Below are 18,370 nucleotides of genomic sequence, written 5' to 3' on the forward strand. Positions count from 1 at the left end.
CAACACTATAGACAGATCAGGCCTACGTCAGGGCCAAACTGGGGCAATCACGAAGGAGGGGGCAAAATTGCTGAAGGAGATAGGATTGATAGATATATGGAGAACCCTACACCCCCCAGACAGGGAATACACGTTTTACTCTCATTCTCACAGAACATATGCAAGAAACGATTACGTCCTAGGCATTCAGAGCATGGTAATCATTATTCAACAAGCGGACATACTCCCCAGCATGCTGTCGGATCACTCGGCGGTGACGGTGGAGATTTCTCTCCCCTTTTCTCGCGTCCCATCTAGATCCTGGCACCTTAGAGATACCCTGCTGCACCATCCAGAGGTGATTCAACAGGTCTTGCAAGCATTGTGGGATTTTCTGGATAGAAACAATACTCCTGAGACCCCTATTGCCATTCTATGGGACACTTTGAAGGCAGTGGTAAGGGGAGGATTTATAGCGTTAGCCGTGTCCGAAAATAAGACACGCAGGGACAAGAGAGAATTACTTAAAAGACAGGTTCAGGAGCTAGAACGTGTACACCAACAGACCACGCTCCATGAATCTGGGGGCAGCTAGATCTCAGTTGTCTGGGATGGATCTCGATAGGGCGGAGTGCGCGGCGCTGCGATTGAGACATGCGCTTTACACCGGAGGTAACAGAGGGGGGAAACAGCTAGCTTACAGACTGAGAATCCAGAGACAGATGTCTGGTGTTACATCTGTGATTAGCTTGACAGGGGAGGAATACACCGGAGACAAACAGATTACCAAAATATTTTGCCAATTTTGTGCGGGGCTCTACGACTCACAGGATCTCCCCCGGACCCCATCAGAGGGCTACCTCTGGGAAGCCACCACCACTAAACTAACGTTGGACCCGGCAGAGCCACTTGCAGTCCCAATCCTAATAGAGGTGGTGATAACAGCCATCTCTAAGCAGAAATTACAGAAATCCCCAAGCCCAAACGGGTTCACTTCACTTTTTTATAAGACATTCTGCAATATTCTGGCTCCCATTCTCACGAGAGTCTATAATGCAGTTGGAACCTCCTCCTCGGAACTCCCACCCACCATGCTAGAGGCCGCATTGGTTGTTCTACCTAAACCAGGTAAAGAGCGGTGCCAGTGAGCTTCGTATCGGCTGATCTCCCTCTTGAATATCGACCTAATATTGTTCTCTGGGATTTTGGCATCGCAAGTGTCTCCTCTTCTTCCCGGCCTGGTCGATCCCGATCAAGCAGGTGCTGTACCCAAGAGACAATGCGCAGAACACTAAGCCCCTGCTCCATATCATAGACGAGGCCCAATGCTTTGACACTGAACACATGCTTCTGTCCATAGATGCAGAAAAAGTGTTCAACAGAGTCCACTGGCCATACCTGAGAGACACCCTACGACATTTCGGTCTGCCCGTTAGATATATACAATGGGTCATGAGTAGTTACACTATGCCCACAGCAATGGTGCGAGTAAACTGAGTAGCATCTACTCCCTTCAGCATCCGGAGGGGAACCCGCCAGGAATGCTTGCTCTCCCCCACTTCCTCGCTCTTTATAGGGAGCCGATGGCCCAAAAGGTACAGGACAACCCCCAAATATCAGGAGTGAGCTTCGGAGGAGACAAGCACACACTCAGCTTGTACGCAGATGACGTCATAGTATCACTGGAGGACCCAATCCCCCCCCCCCCCCCAACTTCTTTACCGGCCTTCATGACAGAGCTAGAACAATTAGGCCGAGCGGCAGGTTTCAAGATCAATATCCATAAATTCCAAGCCCTTAACCTATTCCTCAAAACCCCTACACTCAGTGCACTACAACGCATATACCCTATCCAATGGGCTTCTTCAGCAATACCATATCTTGGGGTACAGCTCACTGAGAACACACAGTAACACTTAACTACAATGCCTTGCTTCACCAGATACAAGAGGACTTACGCCGCTGGAGACCATACGCCCCATACCGGATAGGCCGGGTAGCTGCAGTGAAAATGACCATATTACCTAAACTACTTTACCTCTTTCAAACCTTGCAATTAGAACCCCCTCCAGGCTCCTTACAATCCATGCAGTTGGCAGTAGACCTGTTTATATGGGCAGATAAGAGACCCCGCTTACATAGAGATCTGTTGCAGACCCTCGCGAGAGGGTGGAATTGGGTCACTGAATCTAAAAGAATATCTTCGGGTGGCATAATTGAAGGCATTTGTAGAATGGTCCTGCACGGAATCCGAAAAGCATTGGCTACTTTTGGAAAGGCAGTGGCGGGGCAGTCACTATGGAAGATTCCCTTCCTCCCTAAAGAGGCATGTCCTAAAAGTCTATTTGTCCCCTTTTACTCAAGCCCCTCTACAGGCTTGGGATAGAGTGGCTGTGAAAAGAGCTTTGACCACATTCCCATCCCCGCTGACGCCAATAGTGGCCAACCCAGAATTTAGCCCGGGTCTCGAGGTGGGGCGTTCCCCCACTGGACGCTGGAATGACACCGATCCATTGGCCACTTCTTTGACGAGTCATGTCCCCTCACTTTCGAGGACTTTCACACACAACAAGGCCTCCTTGAAACCAAACTCTAAAGATTCCAACAGATAAGCCACTGGGTGATGCACCCATCAGTTCGAACCAACGCTCCTTTCGAGAAGTGGTTGTTATCCAAATTTGAGACTCATCTCAGAGTGATATGGCTTACTCTGCCCACCTCCGGCAGCTACTAAATCTCCGGGTCAGAGAAGGTGGGAGGCTGAACTGAGCCACTCCCTCACACAGCAGGAATGGGGGGGGGGAACATGTACTATCGCGCGCACCACACAGCCCGTAATATATGTAGCATAGAGACGGCTACTAAAATAGCCACATATTCAATTCACTTCAATTCAAAGGTTCTTATATAGTGCCTTATCACGGCAAGGTCTCATTGCGCTTTGCTTTTGGAACCCGTCCTGGCTTTTCCCTGTGAGATAACCCCTACTGGGCATCCCCAAGGTGAAAGCCAGGCATCCCGCCGCGGGGGGCCGTAGTGGAGATTAAGCAAGCTATTGCCCAGAGTTGCAGAGTGTGAACCCATGATTCGAGTAGGCACCGAAGCGAGAATTATAGAGTCCGTGGACATTTTGGGCTCAAGACCCTGCCGCGTCGGGAATTGAATCCTGATCCCGGGTCTGACCTCTGCTTCAGGGTCTGCCTCCTCTAACCAGTGAGCCACACTTCTCCACATATTGGTACCTCACACCCCTGAGACCTCATAGAGGAAACCCGACCTGTTCTCCCCTGTGCGGGCAAGACTGCAGTTCCCCGGGTACACCTGCTTTGGGATTGCCCTAAAATCACTTCATACTGGACGTAAGTAATTGAGGATTAGATGCCCACTTCGTTACACAGCTACCCCGCTTCCTGGCCTACTTCCTCCTTGGCCTACCCAATGCCCTCACATTTCCTCTCAAATCACACAGGGGACGACAGATTGGAATGACATTGGGAGTGGCTCTTCAAAACATATAGGCTTTATGGGGGTCGAGGAAGCTCCCTACCCACGTGGGTTGGTTACACCGAATATGGCACATATTGGGCATGGAACGTATCTCCTTATCCCTCTCAAATCAGGGGTTTGCGTATCTGTAACTCTGGACACCATTCATATCTTTACTTACCCCTGAATATATATATTTATCTCCCTTTCTCTCCCTCTCCCTCCCCCCTCTCTTTCAGTTATCAACCAGAACTATTTTCTTTGCCGCTATTGTTAGAGAGGTGTGAAAGTGCTTTAGGTAGTGTGTGAGCATCACTGATAGTCTGTGAAGGGTGTGAATGTGCAGAGGGTGAAGACCGCAACATTGAGATTGGTTTCAGTAGTGTTGGACTGCTACTCTGAGGTCTGAGTGCTGTCAGTGTGTGGCTACTAGTCTGTGGGGGTGTAATTGCTTCTGGTATGGTGCGACTACTAGGAGAGTGAGGCGGTTGGTATGCAAGAATGCAGCCAGTAGTGTGCGAGTACCATCATAAGAAGGGTGTTTTGCTGTTTTTCCACTGTAAGAACTTTAAGGCGTTCTCCTAACGTTTTTGCTGAATCCATGACTGAAGATACACTGTGTACATATTTAATGATGGTCGAGTCTTAATCTTTGAACAGTGGTGCAGCAATCAGAGCCCTCTTCCTCTGTGTGTCTGCTTTCTATATAGAGGCTACTTAAAGACTGGGATGAGGGAAGTATCTTATGAATCAAGCGGTTTATTTACTCAGGAGAATCCTTGCACAGTGACTACTCACAGGACAAACCTGCCCACCAACCCTAGTGTCACCAAACACCAGTTAGTACAGTGAACAGAAAGTCTCAGCCCTCTTCTCCTGAACCCCGTAATGCTTGCAGACACTCACCATCTGCTTCACAACTATACCTCTAGTAGCATATGGACAGCTCCGCAGTAGTTACTAGCTGCTGCTCGTACTGGCTAAGCGCATTGAACAAGAAGTCTTTCTGACAACCTTTGCCAACGGGGAGGCGGATGGGTCAGTGAGGAATCCACAGGCAGATACTGTATCCACCAGAAAAAGTGTTACCAAAGGTAAGTAACTTGTTCTTCTGATGGGTACATCTGCCTGTGGATTACTCACCTTTTGAATTGAATACCAAAGCAGTCCTGCTCCCGGCGGAAGGTGTCCACCTACTTATACCAAAAAATCCTGCAGCACAGAACGTGCAAAATAGCCACCCCTCCTCGCTTCTGAATCCAAGCAATAATGCTTCGCAAAAGTGTGGTGGGAAGCCCAAGTTGCTGCCTTACAGATGTCTACACAGGGACACCTCTAGCCAAAGCCTAAGAAGAAGACTTAGCTTTAGTAGAATGAGCTCTAATACCTTCGGGTGGCTCCTTCTTGGCCAAAGCGTAGCAGATCTTGATGCACAAGAGGATCTATCTGGAAAGCGTTTGCTTGTGGACAGCTTTGCCCTTCATTCTTCCCACGCAACCAATGAAGAGCTGGTCGTGCAGTCGCAAGTCCTTGGTTCTGTCCAGGTAGAAGCTGACCACCCTCCTAGGGTCCAGGCTGTGAAGTCTCTACTCATCCTTGGAAGGGTGAGGGGAGGATAGAAAGTGGGTAAGGTAATAGACTGCCCTAGATGAAAAGGGGTAACCACCTTAGGCAGGAAAGCAGCTCTGGTCCTGAGAAACATCTTATCTGCATAGATGGTGGTAAAAGGAGGCTTAGAACTAAGAGCCTGAGGCTCACTTACCCTCCTGGCAGAAGTAAAAGCAATTAGAAAAACTGTTTTGAATGTAAGAAGCCCCAATGGACAACTATGAAGAGGCTCAAAGGGAGTCCCCATCAGGAAAGTGAGAACCAAATTTAAGTCCCACTAAGGCATAATGAAAGGAGTGAGAGGAAATCTATAAGTGAGACCCTTAATGAACCGCATAACTATGGGTGACTTAAACAACAATGGCTGGTCTGTCAAACAAGGAAGGCTGATAAATAGCCCTTAAACGTCGCCACAGCACAACCTTGCTGGGCCAAGGAAAGAGAAAAACTAAGAACATCAGACAAATAGGCCTTCAAAGGATCAATTGAACTTTCTCCATACTTCTTAACAAATCTGGCCCATCTACAGGAATAGACAGATTTGGTGGAGTGTCTCCTGGCCGATAATATAACATCCATCATATCCAGTGGGAGAAAAAAATCAGGTTGCCCCGTTTAACCTCCAGGCATGAAGGTGCAGGCTCTGGAGGTTGGGGTGTAGAACCTGCACCTGTGATTGCAAGAGGAGGTCTGCTCGGAGAGGGAGGCGGAGGGTGAGATGAGAGGTGAAAAAGGTCTGTGTACCACACCCATCTTGGCCAATCCGAGGTGATCAATATGACTTGGGCCTGGTCTTGGCGAATCTTCCTCAGAACCCGTGGAATAGAGGGTATGGGAGGGAATGCGTAAAGAAGCTGTGAGCCCCAATCTAACTGAAACGCGTTCCCCATCGCTCCCCGCATCGGATACTGGAGACTGCAGAACGACGGGCAGTTCGTGTTCTCACGAGTCGCAAAAAGGTCCACCCGAGGAAAGCCCCAAATTCTGAAAATGCACTGAACCACCTCCGGCTGAAGACGCCACTCGTGATCAGCCGAGTATTGCCGACTGAGACTGTCCAGATTCACATTCAGCACCCCAGCCAGATGATTTGCAATTATGCAAATCTGGTGGTCCTGAGCCAAGGGCCAAAGCCGTAGAGCCTCTCTGCAGATACGATACGACCCTACTCCTCCCTGTTTGTTGATGTACCACACTGCGGTAGTGTTATCCGTCAAGACCAGAACCGACAGACCAGGAAAGGAGGAAAGAAAGGCTTTGAGAGCCACATGTATTGCCCGCAATTCAAAAAGACTGATATGAAGCAATCTTTCCTCTGGAGACCAAAGACCCTTGATCTCAAGATCACCCAGATGAGCACTCCTCTCTAGAGTGGAGGCATTCGTTATCACTGTGGCCACTGGTGAAGGAGGTTGAGACGGCTTCCCTTGAGTCAGGTTGCCTGACACTCGACCATAACAGATCCGCTGCAGTGTCTCTGGAGAGTCTGACCACCTCCCTGAGATCCCAGTTGTGCTGAAACCACTGCCTGCGGAGGCACCACTGGAGTGCCCTCATGTGCCAGCATGCATGGTTGACCAACAGTATGCTGGAAGCGAACAGACCGCGCAGGTGCAAAACCTTCAAGACTGGAACAGCCACTCCATTTTAAAACATTGGAATCATAGCTTGGATGTCTAGAACCCTCTGAGGAGGCAGGAAAACACGACTCAGAGAAGTATCTAGTACCGCCCTTATGAACAGGTTGCACTGAGAGGGCACCAGGTGAGATGTGGGTACATTTATCGAAAAACCAAACCGAACAACAGTCAAGTTGTTACTTGCAGATGATGAAGCACTATCTCGGGCGAACTTGCTTTGAGCAGCCCGTCGTCCAGATAGGGGAAAACTTCTTCCTGCTGCAGCGCCAGAAGAACCTGAGCTGGGGTCAACATCTTGAACTTCTCCTGTATGCCGCAAACTACCATCCCTTTTGGGATCAGGAAATACCGTGAGTAGCATCCCTGACCCCTCTCCTGCTCCGGAACAATCTCTATCGCCCCTTTCTGTAACAGGGACAAGACCTCTTGTTGCAGATGCAACAGACGAACACCAACCCTGGCAAGGAGGGTAAGGAAGGGGAAACTCCCAGAAGAAAAGGGTGTACCCATTTTCTACAAGATTCAAAACCCAAAGATCTGACGTAACAGACTTCCAATTCCGTATAAAATGGGACACCCAACCTCCAACAGGACCAACAGAAGAAGAAGAAGAACTACTGTTGACGAGCAGCCTGGCGCAGACTACCTCTTTCCTTACCTCTGTATGACTTATACAGAGGGCTCTGTTGTTGCAATTGCTGCTGCTGTCGGCTTCAAAATGGATCAGCCTTCCCAAAGTCCCAACATTTCTGGAAACCAAACCCCTAGGCTGGGATTGCAAGACTAAGGACCTAGCAGTAGCTCTGCTATCCTTAAATCACTGTAAAGCTGAATGAGCCTTGGTTTCCAAAGAGTACAGATGCGTCAAAGGGAAGGTCCAACAGGGTGGCCTGGACGTCCGGAGATAATCCGGACCCTCTCAACCAGGCATGGCTCCTAGTTGCCACCGGAGAGCCCATTACCCTGGCAACTGAGTCAGCTGTATTAAGGCCGGACTGGATCACCAGACGGGCTGCAGCCAGCATGTCCGACAGCACCTCAGCGAAGTGACCCTGGACATCCTCTGGCAACTTAGGTATTACCTCCTTGGCAGAATACATCAATGCATGGATATAACACCCCAGCAAGCATGTGGCATTAGTGGATTTCAAGGCCATGCTGGCAGACGAAAATACCTTTTTTGCTGATTGTTCCAACTTCTTGGAGTCCCTATCCCCCAGAGTGGAAGGGAAGGAGCCAGCAGCCTGTTCTGAGGAACAAGACGCTTGAGCCACAAGGCTCTCAGGTGAAGGGTGTGATGTTAAAAAAGCTGGATCCCCAGGCGCCACCTTATAGCGCCTTGCCACTGTTCTTGACACAGCAGGGGCAGACAATGGCTTCTGCCATACTTCCAAAATCGGATCTGTTATTGCATCATTGAAATGAAGCAAAGGCTCCACCGCAGAAGAAGCACCTCTGTTAAAATATTAGATTTGACCTCTGCCGTTGGCAACTGTAAGTCCAAAAAGTCAGCAGCCTTTCTTATGACCGAATGGTATGAGGCCACATCCTGAAGGGGAAGAGCTTTTGGGGAGTAGAGTTCCCACTCTGGTGTCCAGCCCACTGGCTTCTTGGAGCCCTGCGAAATCATCCATAGGGTCTAGTATCTCCCCCTCCTCAGCCGGCTTTTGTTGTTCCTGGAATTCCGCCAGACGCAGCGACAGAGACCTCGGAGCCGGTGTCAACGAAGGGCCTTCAGAAGCGGGCAGCAGCACTGACCGATGTCGAGACAGCGCTGGAACGGAGCCCGACGGCGCCGGTGAAAAGTACATCCTCCCCACCTGAGATGGAATCGGCATCGAGAACTTCGGCGTTGGAAAAGCCAAGACTGAGTCATTGGCATGAACGGCAAGAATGGTGCCTGGGCATAATGTTGGAGAACTCCCAAATTATAAGAAAGAGAAACCACTGAGTCAAACAGAGAGACGGATGGGTTAACCGCCCTGGCAAACATGCCATACACTGCATTAAGAAAATGCGACGGATACACACCTGGAGTCGGGAAAGGTGGGTATGGATCTGGAACAGTCTGACCAGAGATAGATCGAGGCCGCGGTACGGCCTCTGGTTGCGGTGCCGGAGATGTCGGATTGGAGCATCCCCCCTGGGCGTCGGAGAGTCCCTCGGTGTCGGAGAGTGCACAGGAGACACCTGCGGTGAAGGAGAAGGGGAGAGGGCATCTTTCCTATGACGACGCCAGACCGGGGACCCCGACTTCGATGACCTCTCCTTCGAAGGGCGATGATTGGACCCTTCATATCTTCTGTTTTTTTTTGGACGATCTCGAAGTGTCTGGAATCAGCGACTTCAACCTCGACTTGGTTCTCTACCAACCTCTCTTCTTCTTCACCTGGGTCATAAACTACTTCACTTGCCGTTTCTTAAGTGTCTTCGGAATTATCCGACAGCACGAAGACCATTCTTCGATGTTGTGGTATGACGACAAACACCAAAAGCAGTCTTCGATGGGGATCTGTAACCGACATATGGCCCCCACATTCCCTACACGGTTTAAAAACAATGCTTCTTCTGAGGAGCCAACACGAAGAAACAGTTTAAGGACAACTGAAACTAAGTAGACTACAAAGAAATGGCGAGACCTAGAAAAACTGTTACGCATCAACAGCACAAAAAAAAGGGAACTGCCGTTAGCACGCCGACGAGGTCTTCTTATGGCTCAGATGACGTCACGTGGAGTCACGAGCAGAGACGTGCCATAGTGACTTCCTCGTCAACGTGAGAGAGCTATGAAAAGAGTTTTGCAGAATGCTACGCAAGGGGTAATTCAAAAGGTGAGGAATCCACAGGCAGATGTATCCCTCAGAAACCCCTTGCTACTGTATCTATCATGGGGTAACACCACGCAAAGCCCCTTCTTACCATAACTGACATAAGTCCATGTTAAAAGTGTCTCAATTAATTGTGAGCAACAGAACATCTCCACAGCTGGGCTAAAAACTACTGGCCAACAAAGCGGGTAAACTAAAGCTGAAGGGTCACCTCATTATTGGACCCAAAATGAGCATCAAGTACACCTGGTACTTTACATTTTGAAAAAAGCATAAATGCAGAGACTCCGTTTTTTCTTCAGAGGCCACTGCTAGATGTGTTGAATTCAAAGGGTATCAATTAGCAACCCTGCTTAGTTATGATTTCACTCAATACCTCTTTCTTCTACCACTCTCTCTTTATCTCACACTTGATGGTTTTTACTCATCCGTGGTTTCTTTCTTCTTTTGTCCCTGTTTTCCCATCTCTATTGGCCTCCTTGTTTTTCCCTTTTCTACCGCGCTACCTCATGCTCTGGGTCCTAAGCATTCCACGACTCTAATACTGAGTTCAAGGTGTCATTCATATAACACAAACTTGCAGAAGGTTTCCACTATCTTCTGCAATTTAAGATTATCCTACCTGGCACATCCAAGAATCAATCCAAGCAACCAACGTCAATTTACCTTTGAAAGCAATTCCTGCGTTATTGATCAGAACATCTATTCCACCATACTTTTTCTTCATGAAGTCCCTCAGTGTTCTGATACTCTGCAAGTTTGTGATGTCAAGCTGGTGGAAATGAGACGTCAAACCCTCCTCCTCTTGCAGCTTTTTCACAGATGCTTCCCCCAGTTTGGGATCTCGGGCAGTCAGGTACACGTCCCCTTTGAACTGCTTGCAGAGAGCCCGCACAATTGCCAGTCCGATGCCTTTATTACCTCCGGTCACTACTGTTACTTTGGTGCTAGCCATGATTGGGCAACAAGGCACTAATGGGAAAGAGAGAAAATACAGTTGTAAAAGAATAATGCATGCCACCAAAGGTGAGTACGAACAATGCGCTAACAGTGGGAGAAACTGTGCACTATAGGCAGGATGGAGACACCAGACAAGCCCTGCTAAATTGAAAAATCTGAACAGGAAAGGCCTGCAAAAACTCAAAGTTCTCTGGCTCATGTGAATCCAGTGGGTAAGGTGATATCCTAGTCTTGCTACCACATACAGTGCCTGTAAGGAAGCCACTGAGCCAAAGCGAAACAATAGGAAGATCCACAAATTATAGGCATTACCCAGTGCCATTGTCTGGATAGGTCAAGATATGGGTTTTACCTCCCGCAATAAATCGTCCTCAACTAAGTTTCTACAGTGAGATTACCTATGAATCACACAGAATTAATTCCAGCAACAAAGAGTTGACACAAAGGTTATTTTGTAAGTAGTCTTTGGAAGATTTCTAAGACTCAATTCCTATGCTGGCAAAGTTCTAGATGGAGGCAATTTTTAGGTTTCACTTGCGCAGCGCTTGCGCTGTGCTTGTGTAATCTTTTGTACTTGATGTACATTAAAAGGGAGCTCTTATCAGTTTCCATACCTGAATTACTGTGTTTATTTGCTTTTGTGTGGAACTTTTTTTTGTTAACTTCCCCTGGCTGCACGCATTTACAATACTTCTAATAAAGCTGTTTACATTGTTTAAGCTCCATTCATTGTCAAAATAAGATCTCTACCCAAGGAAAAGGCAGACAGCTTCTAACAGTATGCTGGAATGCTTGCTTTTTTTTTTTACTTAGTTGTGTAAAGCAGATGCTTCAGCCTTAGAATATTTGTGGCATATCCTATTCATGCCTCAGTACCTCTCTTTGCACGTTGTAGGCATTATTGGATTGATTTTTTCAACTTAAATCTATTTGGTCATTATGATCAAATTATTACAAGATTTAAAAACATTGCACGTTAAAAATAAAGTAAATATACAAGAGCTATGCTATATTTTACTACTACACAGATAGCCACAAGTGCAGTTACCTTGCAGTTAAAAGGGACTGGATTTGAATGGTGCAGCAGATGCAGTGGCAAAGGAGCCAAAGGCTCTAGGGATTCTACTGAACCAGATTATTGCTAAAATGTAAAACTAAACAGGCAGTCACTCACAAGTGTAGTTACCTTGCAGACAACAGGGTCATGGTTTGAATGGTGCAGTAGCACTGGGCCCACAAGTTGTCAGAACTCCTCTAAACACATAATATTGCTATATTGGACTACTAAACAAGCAGTCACAATCGCAGTTACCTTTCAGTTAAAAGGGACTTGATTTGAACGGTGCAGCGGCACTGGGGCCAAAAGCTCAAGGGACTCCACTAAATCCAGATTATTGCTAAATGTTACTACTGAATAAGACAGTCATAAGCTCATCTATCTGGAAGGTAATAGGGTCATTATTTGAATTCTGCAGCAGGTTCAGTAGTACCCCAATAAATAACTAATATTGCTATATTTTACGACTAAACAGAACTCCTCTAAACACCTAATATTACTATATTTTACTACTATATAGGCAGACACATTCGCAGTTATCTTTTCAGTTAAAAGGGCTTGATTTGAATGGTGCAGTGGCACTGGGGCCGAAAGCTCTATGGACCCCACTAAATGCAGAATATTGCTCAATTTTACTACTAAACAGGGAGTCACAAGTGCAGTTATCTAGCAGGAACTATGGCCAGCATTTCAATGGTGCTGCAGGTGCAGTGGCACCGGGGCAAAAAGTTGTCAGAACTCCTCTAAACAAATAATACTGCCGTTACATCAATTAGTTCTATTATTTCCCTCTTTCAGTTCTCAACATTTTGCTATTACTTACCCGCACTATACCACTAGTAACAGCACAAGATAGTGCCATTTTGTACATAAACAAGTCATAACACTTTAACAAACTTTCTTTAACATATTGTACATCTACTCAGCAAGCTGCAACTTACAACAAAGAACAACTTATTAAAAATCTCATAGCTGAAACCTAATGCATTTACCAATGCTTGTTTAAGTTGTGGGATGTAGGCGACTGCAGACTGTACGTTCTTCAATGCACTTACCCACTTTAAGGCTGAATAATCCACACCTGCTATTATGCTACATATTAATCCACTCTGAGAGCACCCTACAGGCACACTCATCCAAGTCCTGCCCTGTGGCCATCATTCCTTTGTTCTACGTAGTTGGAACAGGGTTACTAAGAGCCACACGGAGGAGACACACAAAAATAGATGGAGTAAAGCAGGGATATGAATGGAGGACAAGACATGAGAAAAGGGACAGACAGTAGATATACTGAAGATGCGAGAGGAAAGAAATAGAGAAAAACAATTACAAATTTTTATTTGGGAGAGAAAAGTCTTTGGTATTATTCAAAAGGAGAGACCCAGCAACAAAACAACCCTTCGGATGCTCGCTTTAAATGGATTTCCAATTCTACTTTTGAACAACTTTGTATTATCTTTCTCTATCATATTGGACATTTTCCATTCAGTAAAGACCTACATGAATTGGAGGGATCAACCCAGTGTGACAATATTATGTTAATCAGAAGTTGCAACATTACCACCCCCAAACCTCATTGCCTATAAATCAGATTTCTGTTTCTATAAGTGAGAAATAAGATGTTGAAATAATGTTGCCATAAGTTAATTATCATCAGATCAGTGCATACAATGTACCACCCGATGTTTGCTAATATTAGCTTGCCACATATGTCTGGTGCTTTGATGTGCTATTAAAGTCCAACAATACAAGGGCCACACATTTGCAACTTTAATGTAGCCAGCTAAATAATGGTCAGAGTACAGTCTATACTTTTTGCTCGTTCCCTGTTGTATAATACGTCAGTGCTTCAAGAGTATGTTATGGTTGACCACGAAAAAATGAATACTGTACAATCACAATTCTACTGTTTTTGGGACTATCCATTCATCTAAAACACAAGACACATTAACAACTGGAATAACTTCTACATAATCTAGGCGAACCACACTACTCCCAAAGTTACTGTGGAATGCAAATTCTAGATGAGATCTCTAACCTCCGATTGACAAAAATCGGCGTAATATCTTTTTCCCAATTTACTTTCCAGTGCTATACAAGTTTAGCACTGGAAATAATGTGAAAGTAATGCAAAGCACTGCTTTGCACAACTGAGCCCCAAGGTGGCGTACCTTGGGATTTTGACGCTAAACCCAATAACAAAGTAGACAGGGTTTAGTGTCAGAACACTGCGCCCTTTTTAAGTAGGCACAAGGAAGGAGCAATGCTTTTATTTCTCATTCCTTTTCTGACTTTGTATGTGTGCAGCACTGTACAGCACACAGACAAAGTCAGAAAAGGGTTTAAATCAGTCTTTGCATGGTACTTTAAACTATAAGGGGACGCTTCCAGTACAAAACCTATGCTAGACTCAGGGAGACACCTTGCACCATGGCAAACGTGTCTCAGTGGCGCAGGGCAGCTACTTTCAGCGCCGTTGCTAGGTAGAGGGGAGGACAGTGCCATTCCTGAAAACATTTTGCGCTCTCCAGCTCGCTCCTAAAGACCCAGCGCAGCATGTTCGACTGTTGCACTGTGCTGCGTGAAAACGTAGTCAATCTGGCCTCGTGTGCTTTTCTCAGCATATTTAAGAATGTTTAAAAAGGCTTGATTCAAATGGTTCCACGACTTAAAAACTTTGTTGATGGATCAATGACAAATAATATAAATACATTGATGGTCTTTAAAAGTCCAGCTATTATAAAGTGACAATCAACTGTAATTGTTCCCGGCTTCTGGAAATACAAGGAGAACAAGCATATAGAGAACCCGGTTCAAATATAAATTGAGAACTAAAGCGTGTTAAATACGTCATCAAGACCTTCATTTCATTTCGGATTCTAGCACTTGCTGGGCCCAGTGGTAGAAGTGGGTGGGATCAGAAGGGCACGGCGTGCCCCTACTTTTAAAAATGATTTCAGTCCGTTCCCCTACTTCTTGCGTTCAAAAAAAGCATCCCGGGACGGCAAGAATAGTCCAACTTAAAAACTATAACTTTTTCTTTCAGCTTAAAGTCAGGGGCGGCTCGCACTTCTCTGTTGAACTCCAGAGGCTGCAGCAGCCCCTCCCTGAGCTCCACAGACTGAGGGCAGGCCATTGTCATTCTGATTGCGGCTGGTTATCCCCTTTTGAATGACAATGCGCCCGCCGTCTGCCTTTAGCATATCATGCTGAGTTAGTGATTTCAGAGGAGCTTTCCCCAGACAGAGTACTGTGGGGAACTTGCCACCATGTGAAATTTGTTTATGCTATACACAGGGCAGGAGCAATTAAGGGACAGAAGAGGAGACAGGAAAAGAGAGGTGATGGGGCGGGAGAGGTGACTGGGCAGGAGAAGTAATGAGCAGAAAAAGTGACGGGGCAGGAGAAGTGAAAGGGCAGGAAAGGCAACAGGGATGGAGAGGTGATGGGCAGGAGAGGTGACGGGGCAGGAGAAGTGACAGGGCAGGAGAAGTGACAGGGCAGGAGAAGTGACAGGGCAGGACAAGTGACAGGGCAGGACAAGTGACAGGGCAGGACAAGTGACAGGGCAGGACAAGTGACAGGGCAGGACAAGTGACAGGGCAGGACAAGTGACAGGGCAGGACAAGTGACAGGGCAGGACAAGTGACAGGGCAGGACAAGTGACAGGGCAGGACAAGTGACAGGGCAGGACAAGTGACAGGGCAGGACAAGTTAAGAGGCAGGAGAAGTTAAGAGGCAGGTAGGAGTGACAGGGAAGAAGAGGCAACAGGGATGGAGAGGTGACGGGGCAGGAGAGGTGACGAGGCAGGAAAAGTGATCGGGCAGGAGTGCTGACCGGACAGGAGCAGTGAACGGCAGGAGCAGTAAACGGCCAGGAGTGCTGACCGGGCAGGAGCAGTGAGAACGGGCACGAGTGCTGACTAGGCAGGAGTGGTGACAGGTGACCGGGCAGGAGTGGTGACCGGGCAGGAGTGGTGACCGGGCAGGAGCAGTGAACGGCAGGAGCAGTGAACGGCAGGAGCAGTGAACGGCCAGGAGTGCTGACAGGGCAGGAGTGGTGACCGGGCAGGAGAGGTGACCGGGCAGGAGCAGTGAACGGCAGGAGCAGTGAACGGCAGGAGCAGTGAACGGCCAGGAGTGCTGACCGGGCAGGAGAGGTGACCGGGCAGGAGTGGTGACCGGGCAGGAGCAGTAAACGGCCAGGAGTGCTGACCGGGCAGGAGAGGTGACCGGGCAGGAGTGCTGACGGGGCAGGAGTGGTGATTAGGCATCAGCAGGAGCGGTAACCGGGCGGAAGCAATGAAAGGACAGGAGCGGTGAACGGGGCAGGAGCGGTGAACGGGGCAGGAGCGGTGAACGGGGCAGGAGAGGTGACGGGCAGAAAAAGTGATGGGGCAGAAAAAGTGATGGGGCAGAAAAAGTGATGAGGCAGAAAAAGTGATGAGGCAGAAAAAGTGATGGGGCAGGAGAGGCGACAGGAAAGAAGAGGTGACGGGGCAGGAGAAGTTATGGGGTAGGAGAAGTCACGGGGCAGGAGCGGTGATTAGGCATGTGCGGGAGAGGTAACTGGACAGGAGCAGTGAATGGACAGGAGCAGTGAACAGATAGGAGCAGTGAACGGGGCAGGAGAAGTGATGGGACAGGAATAGTGACGGGCAGGAGAAGTGACGGGCAGGAATAGTGACGGGCAGGAGAAGTGACGGGCAGGAGAAGTGACGGGGCAGGAGAAGTGACGGGGCAGGAGAAGTGACGGGGCAGGAGAAGTGACGGGGCAGGAGAAGTGACGAAGCGGGAGCAGCGATTAGGCATGAGCAGCGATTAGGCATGGGTAGGAGCAGTGAACGGGCAGGAGCGGTGAACGGGCAGGAGTGGTGACGGGGCAGTGGAAATTACAGGGAAGGAGCGGTGACGGGGTAGTGGAAATTACAGGGAAGGAGCGGTGACGGGGCAGGAGAAGTGACTTATACTTATGTTCCTTGCCTATTTATTTATATACTATTGCATGACATCCACTGATGTTGCCCCGAATTTTTGTCCTGAATTTTGACCTCCTGTCCTGAATGTTGACCCCTTGTCCTGAATTTTTACACTCACCATCCTGAATTTGCGCCCATGCCATTGTTCCTGCTCATATTTCGCACGCTTTACATAAACCTGTATTCCCTAAGAGTATTTGCTATTTCCATTGTTTGAATTAAATGACGTTATAAGCTGTAACTGGTCAGTGAAATGCTAAACGTACAAAAATTGGTATGTTTTGCGATTTCTAGCCACACCCCTGACTCCGCCCAATGATCTAATCTTCAGTTATTCCCACCCCCTGATTCTCCACCCACAGTTCCCCTACTTTTTATTCCCCACCTCGACCACTGGTTGTGCTGTATTTCAAATGGAAGACAGTAAAATAAACATAGTAATGCATGGATAATACAATCGTTAGTAGTCTTCTTTTCAGTTGCATACAATTGCCTTCAATTCTGATGTTTTTTTTGTAAAAAGATAAACTTACGTGTCCCTGAATTGAAGAAAAAAAAAAACACGGAAGGCGATCTCAGAAACGAACCATTTTCTGCTTGAGGGAAGTCATCGCTAAAAGTGTCGCAAATGACGAAGTAGGCATTCGCAAATTTGGGAATGTTAACAATATGCACCCGGAAATGCGCCAGGACTGCCAATCGTGCCACTGACTTCCTTGGACAGTGTACAGGGGCTGGCACACGATGCCCTGGCCCTAGGACGTAAAGCAGCTGGCAGAGCATGACTTTTTTGTTGCTCAGACAGCGCCATGGGTGAAAGTAAATCTGGCGCCCTCCCCATAGGTCCTTTACCCTACTTTAATTGTCTATGTATGGAAAATTTGAAAGGAGAGCAGGAAAGTGAGAGGGACACGAATAAGGAGCACCTTGAAAAGCTTGCAAATATAGTGTTTAAACACTTTTTGGGACCCAAGTTGCAGGAGGGACTTCAGCGCCCCTCTGGAGGTCGGCGCCCTGGGCGTCCGCCCACAAGATAATGGAAAGGAAGAAGGAATAGATACACTGCTAGGAGGAATGAGAAGGGATAAGAAGGCAGTGCTTTTAAAGAAACTGAGGGTGCGACAGAGTCCTGAATTAAACAACGGGCACAATGTGCTAAAAAGGCAGTGGAACACCGTTCAGTGGAAACTGCATACAGCAAAGCTACACTGAAGAAGTCAAGACACTCTCCAGAGGGCAATACGCAATGTCCTAAAGACAGATGGAGAGCTTGATGCAATGAAAGGCGGCGGAAGTACAATGCACTGAACAGATTGGGCACAGAAAGGAAGACAACCCTAAAGGTTAGGTGAGAAAGGTATAATGCACACGGCGCATAAAGTATAGCCCTTGAGGAGGTAAGTTGTACTTGTCATATATAAAAGTAAATGTCTCAGGTAATCAAACAGTAACGCACCTGACAGCAGAGCCCGCGTCTGAATTATGCAAAAGTAAACCGAAGACTGCGAGCGGTTACAAGGGAGGGTTGAGTTTGTTGCCTCGAGTCCTGGAGGCAGGGAGGGAACGGATTGGCGAAAAGCCTAACATCAGCATGACTCAGGAGTTTTTGACAGGTAACACTTGAAAAAGAAGCGCCAGCAGTTGTAGAAATAATACCAAAACACCCACGCAGCTGTAACAACGTAGAAAGGCGGAAAATGCAAGAGTCTGAATAACAACAGGAGACGTGCAATGTTGGAATAAATATCAATATACAGATGCTCTGGCATCGGAGTTGGCTTGACCCGTTTTTTTGGTGGCGGGGGTGGTGGTGATTATTTTAATCGGAACTTT

The 18,370-nt window shown here is 47.5% G+C and overlaps 1 protein-coding gene across 1 annotated transcript in view; it reads right to left on the minus strand.

Annotated features, from left to right (window-relative positions):
* LOC144772511 (carbonyl reductase [NADPH] 1-like) overlaps nt 1-18,159 on the minus strand; it is a 54,465-nt gene extending 36,306 nt beyond the window's left edge. Inside the window, exons 1-2 of the mRNA XM_078656890.1 lie at nt 17,994-18,159; nt 10,208-10,513 (exon numbers count right to left, since the gene is read on the minus strand). Coding sequence (XP_078513016.1) covers nt 10,208-10,496 — 289 coding nt within the window. The 5' untranslated portion in view covers nt 10,497-10,513; nt 17,994-18,159. The remainder of the gene's footprint in view (nt 1-10,207; nt 10,514-17,993) is intronic.
* Between the last annotated feature and the right edge of the window lie 211 nt (nt 18,160-18,370).

Source organism: Lissotriton helveticus, chromosome 8, assembly GCF_964261635.1.
Source record: "Lissotriton helveticus chromosome 8, aLisHel1.1, whole genome shotgun sequence".
In the NCBI taxonomy this organism is placed as follows: domain Eukaryota; kingdom Metazoa; phylum Chordata; class Amphibia; order Caudata; family Salamandridae; genus Lissotriton; species Lissotriton helveticus.